We start from the raw sequence: 5,139 nt of genomic DNA, 5'->3' as shown, positions 1-5,139 counted from the left end.
TGACTTAGACACATATGTCCATGGCACCATAATGATAGGATGTCTTTTGCCCCTAATATCTTTGCATTAAATTTCTTTTCATATGGTTCCTGAGGATAAAAGCTGGGAAGTAGCTCTTTGCACATTTACAATATGGGTAAAACCAAGTTTTAAATCAGTACAATTAAAGGGTCAAGCAAAATCAATTCTTGAAAATTGGTACATGCATCCTACAGTCAGTATTGATGAACGTACCACTCCTTAAACACTTCAGAGTTCTCAGCTTGGTTATTCACTTTCTTCTCTTGTAATGTGCCAAAATGCATTAGGAAAGTTTTCTTCTTAATCTGTTGTTCTTCATGTTACAAATCACACGTATCAAAAGTGAAGAGGGAAAAAATTGTTTGAAGGTTTGAAAGAAAAAAGTAAGAGACCTTCTCATACTTATCCATGAGTCCCAGTTACATGACACAGGTGCAACACAAACCATGAGATTGGCTCACTAAATTTTGCCAACACGTTGAGAATCTAGCATAATGACATATAATTAAAATGAAGTACAGTTTTTAAAAAATCTTCAATAATTAGGACAAGCCACATAATAATGGTTTGGGGTTGGCATTGAATTCCAAAGCCAGTGAGTTTACTACTGCGCATCTTAAGTTACAACATGTGGATATTTGCTAAGTAGAATTTGTGAAGCAGTCTATTTTGTCAGATTCCGAAGCTATAACTAGAAAAGATTAATGTTGGTTTTATATTTGTTGGTGCTGTCACATAATTTCAGAGTTAGTGGTCCCTTATTGAGAGAATTTAGTGTATTTCACATACTATGGAATGGAAATGTATAGAGGGGCTCATGGCATTTTTACCTCTGTTGAATGAGAGAAGTATGTTGTGTGTCCATGTTTTATTATTTTCAAATAATATGTGTATATTTCTGCTAATTCTAATGAACCCAAAGACTGCTGACTTGACATATTTTTAGAGCCATATAAAAATATATGACAAACCCTCTACCAACATTATACTTAATGGTGAAAAACTAAAATTCTTTTTTCTTATCGTCCTTCTTTCTTTCTCTTGCTTCTTTGAATGTGAATACAATGTTCTGAATTTGATCATCCCATTTAACTCAATCAAGGTTATTTGTATAACTTTATAGAAAACTTAGTTGAGACTGGGAATTTGCATTTGCAAAGGAAGACATCCTTGGGCTTCAGGTCCATTTCCTATGTCCTGGTGCAACTCTGAAGTTTGTGCTTCCTTCACAAAAAGGTCAGGCTTGTTGCTCAGTCTCTTGTTTCTTTCCAACTAGTGCTTGGACAGCAGTTCAGGGTAGGAGCAGGCCAGATAAATCTATCAACTCAATTGAGTTTCAGAAGTACTTCAGGGATTTGTAGAATAAGGTGGATGTCAGGATGAAGAGGTTTGCCAACTATACAAACTGATGTGGAATCTGTCTTTCTTTGGGTATAATTTTTTGTAGCTTAAGATATTAAGTTTTGTCATTTTCCTTATTTGGTTGCTCCTAATGAATGTTTATCTTTACTTTTTTTTGTAAATATTTCGTTAGTACTCAGAATGGAGTTTTAGGAAGAGTATATTTTTGAGGCAGATTTAATCTGTCAAATTAATCTTGAATTTCTATTCTGGTTTTCTTGAAGTTTACATTTATTTAGTGACATTCAGAAGTTCCAGTTTTTAGGCTATAAGAGTTTAAACATTTTTTTTCGACATTAAGTTCTTGACCAGTGTTGGATTGATTTTTATACGGATGAACTAAACATTCAATTTCATCATCTTCTATAGAGATAATCACTTTTTCCAGCTCTATGTATTGAATAGCCCGTTTTTGTCTGACTGTCTTAACAGGCCACCTATGTCACACACCATACTTCTATGTCATCATGAGTTTTTTGAGTTGTGAATTTTGATCCATTAGTATGTTTGCCCATTTTCGTGTCTATGCCACATTGTCTCAACAAACCTAATTTTGTAAGTTTTAGTATCTGATAATGCAGGTCTTTTCAAAACTGTTGCTTATTCTTTATAATTTGTAATTTAAAAAAATACATTTAAATCGGTGTCAAATTATGTAAAATACTCTAGTAATACTATTAAACAAATAGATTAATTTAAGCAGAATTCACATTTTTATAATAGTGAATAGTACAATATAAGAGCATAGAATTTCTACCAACTTCTTTAGGACTTCTATAATGTTTCTCATAAATTTTTAATTCTTCTTCTTTTAAGGGTAGGTTCTGTCTAGTTTTTATAAGATATTCTATCATGTTAAAATTTCCCCTTTACTTCTTAATTTCATTGTTTTTGCACACTAAACAGTACTATTTATTCATCTATTAAATGTTCATATTTTTTTCTATTTCAATCTAATAATATTGTAAATGATATAGATTTTCCAAAACTCAAACATTCAGCCAAACTCAATCAACCAAGCTTGAACATAGTATTTTTATACGTTTTTGGAATCGATATCGATGATATGTGCATACTGTTCAGGATATTAATATCTATATAAGTGATATGGTAATCATGAATATATTGCTTTGTATTATATCTTTTTTTGATTCAGGATTTCGCTGTCCTCTTAGGATGATTTGCAGTGTTGTTGTCATTTTTGTACTCTGAAAAGTTTTGTACAAAATTTAGACAATTTTTTCCATGAAAGATTAGAAGGACCTGCCTTTAAAACAATCTGAAGGGAAAAGGAGTTAAAGAAATAGAGTTAAAGAAAATACAACCTTTAAATTAAAATTTAAAATCCATAAAGGCATAGTGGAATTTAAATCTAGAAAATCAAATGGATAGTGAAATGAGAATATCATTTTGATATGGGAGTTATAATGAAGAGAAGTAAATTAAAGTCTATTAAATGAGTTAATAATGATTTTCTCTGGAGAGTGAGAATGACATTGCAAGGTCAAGAGACAAAGGGCTATATTACTTTGTTTTATAATTTCTTCTAAAATTTCTTTAAAATCTATTTAACCAAATATATGTCTTTTAAATATGAAACATTTTCAAAAAAATAGCAAGATTCCAAATGTAAGCTAAACTTTTCTCTTTTTTAATTAAATGTATTAGGGTGATATTGGTTAATAAAAGCATATAGGTTTCAAGTGTACAATTTAATAACACATCATATATATATATATTGTATTAAATGTTCACTATCCAAAGTTAAATTTTCTTCCATCACCATATATTTGATCCTCTATACCCTTATCTACCTTCCCTCCTTCCCTTCTCTCTCATAAACTGTGATCTATTGTCTGTGTCTATGTTTCTTTATATTTCTAATGATATTCTATTGACAGAACTATAAAGGATTTTATATACTTTGCAATGATAAGCAGTATGTGGCATGAAAAATAAAATGGCTTCTGAATATGTTAGGTTACAATAGTTTCTAAATTTGGTCTTACATTTACTGATAGAGGTGGGTCTCAATTTAAATCGTTGCATCTAAAAACCTTGGATTTGAGTTAGCCATGATGGGTTTGCATACTAAAAGATTACCAGATGATATCTTCTGAAAGCTGATGACTATTCTGATGGTTTTTCCAACAGCAATTTCCCTTAATGGTCTAAATGGAACAGCAAAACCTAACAGTGCTGAAAGAATTCATTCTCATGGGAATCACAAACCACCCTGAGCTGCAGACCCCCTTCTTTGGGGTGTTCCTTGTCATCTATGCAGTCTCAGTGGTGGGCAACTTGGGCTTGATCATCCTCACCAAGATAGACTCCAGGCTGCAAACACCCATGTACTTCTTCCTCACACACCTGGCATTTACTGATCTTGGTTATTCGACTGCTGTAGGACCAAAAATGCTAGTAACTTTGGTTGTAGATCAACATACAATCTCCTATAATTGGTGTGCTACCCAACTCACTTTCTTCAGTATGTTTATTACTAGCGAAATTTTCCTTCTGTCAGCAATGGCTTTTGACCGTTATGTGGCCATCTGCAACCCTCTGCTCTACACAGTCATCATGTCACAAAGATTATGTCATTTGCTGGTGGCAATATCCTATCTATACAGTGTCTTTTTGTCTTTGCTGATTACCATAAAAATTTTTGTTTTGTCATTTTGGGGGTACAATGTCATCAGGCATTTCTACTGTGATAGTCTACCATTGATATCTTTGCTGTGTTCAGACACACATGAAATTAAATTAATAATTCTCATATTTGCAGCCTTAAACTTGATTTTGTCTCTTCTGATAGTCCTTGGGTCCTATGTACTGATTCTTCTTGCCATCCTCAGGATGCACTCTGCAGAGGGCCGGCAAAAGGCCTTCTCCACTTGTGGATCACACCTGACAGTGGTGGTCGTATTCTATGGTACTCTCTTCTTTATGTATGTGCAGCCCAAGTCCAAAAATTCACTTGATACTGATAAAATGACCTCTTTATTTTACACTTTGGTGATACCCATGCTGAATCCCATGATCTACAGTTTGAGGAACAAAGAAGTGAAAAATGCCCTGACTAGAACTTGGACCTTGTGTGCAAACATCCTATTGAAAATTCACTGTAAGTTGTGTTAGAAATTGATTATGTATTAGACAATATGTATTATAACTGGATCGTTCAACCATGTGCTTTTACTTCCATGAGATGGACAAGATACAATGTATGATAAGCACAGAAATAAAGAAAATTTTTCATCGTTTTCAAACAAAATGTGTCACTAACTGATGACTACACTCTGTTCCTACTTTAGATAGTAACATTTATTCTCAAGTTTAGACCAGATGACATTCTTACATATTCTCACATGTAGTCTATTTGCTGCCACTAAATATTTATTTTTATAAAGCCAGTCTGTATTTTACATTCATAATTTTATCTGCAGTGCCTAACATGTTAAAGGGACTATAAAAAAGATGCCCGATAGATTTATATTAGTGTATACATTCAAAGAAATAAACATGTATTGTTAAGTTTAACAACAAAAATCACTCGCTTTACGGAGCTTAGGGAAAACACAAAATACAGGCAGAATGGGAAGTGGGCTATATAGTATAATAGATGGTATTGAGCAATATGAAAATGAAATAAAGCAAGTAACCAGAACGGAGTTCAAATTTTAGCTAAGGTTGTCATTGAGACCTCAGTGAGGATGA

At 32.8% G+C, this 5,139-nt stretch overlaps 1 protein-coding gene across 1 annotated transcript; it reads left to right on the top strand.

Annotated features, from left to right (window-relative positions):
* The first annotated feature begins 3,597 nt into the window (after window positions 1-3,597).
* Window positions 3,598-4,560, top strand: LOC102894121 (olfactory receptor 8K3-like). Its single transcript, XM_006907463.1, has one exon. It carries the CDS (start codon window positions 3,598-3,600, stop codon window positions 4,558-4,560), a length of 963 nt encoding a protein of 320 aa, XP_006907525.1.
* The last annotated feature ends 579 nt before the right edge of the window (window positions 4,561-5,139 follow it).

The sequence above is a fragment of the Pteropus alecto genome, unplaced genomic scaffold (genome assembly GCF_000325575.1).
Source record: "Pteropus alecto unplaced genomic scaffold, ASM32557v1 scaffold1142, whole genome shotgun sequence".
NCBI lineage: Eukaryota > Metazoa > Chordata > Mammalia > Chiroptera > Pteropodidae > Pteropus > Pteropus alecto.
The sequence above is the reverse complement of the archived record's forward strand: the minus strand, read 5'-3'. Positions and strand labels throughout refer to the sequence as shown.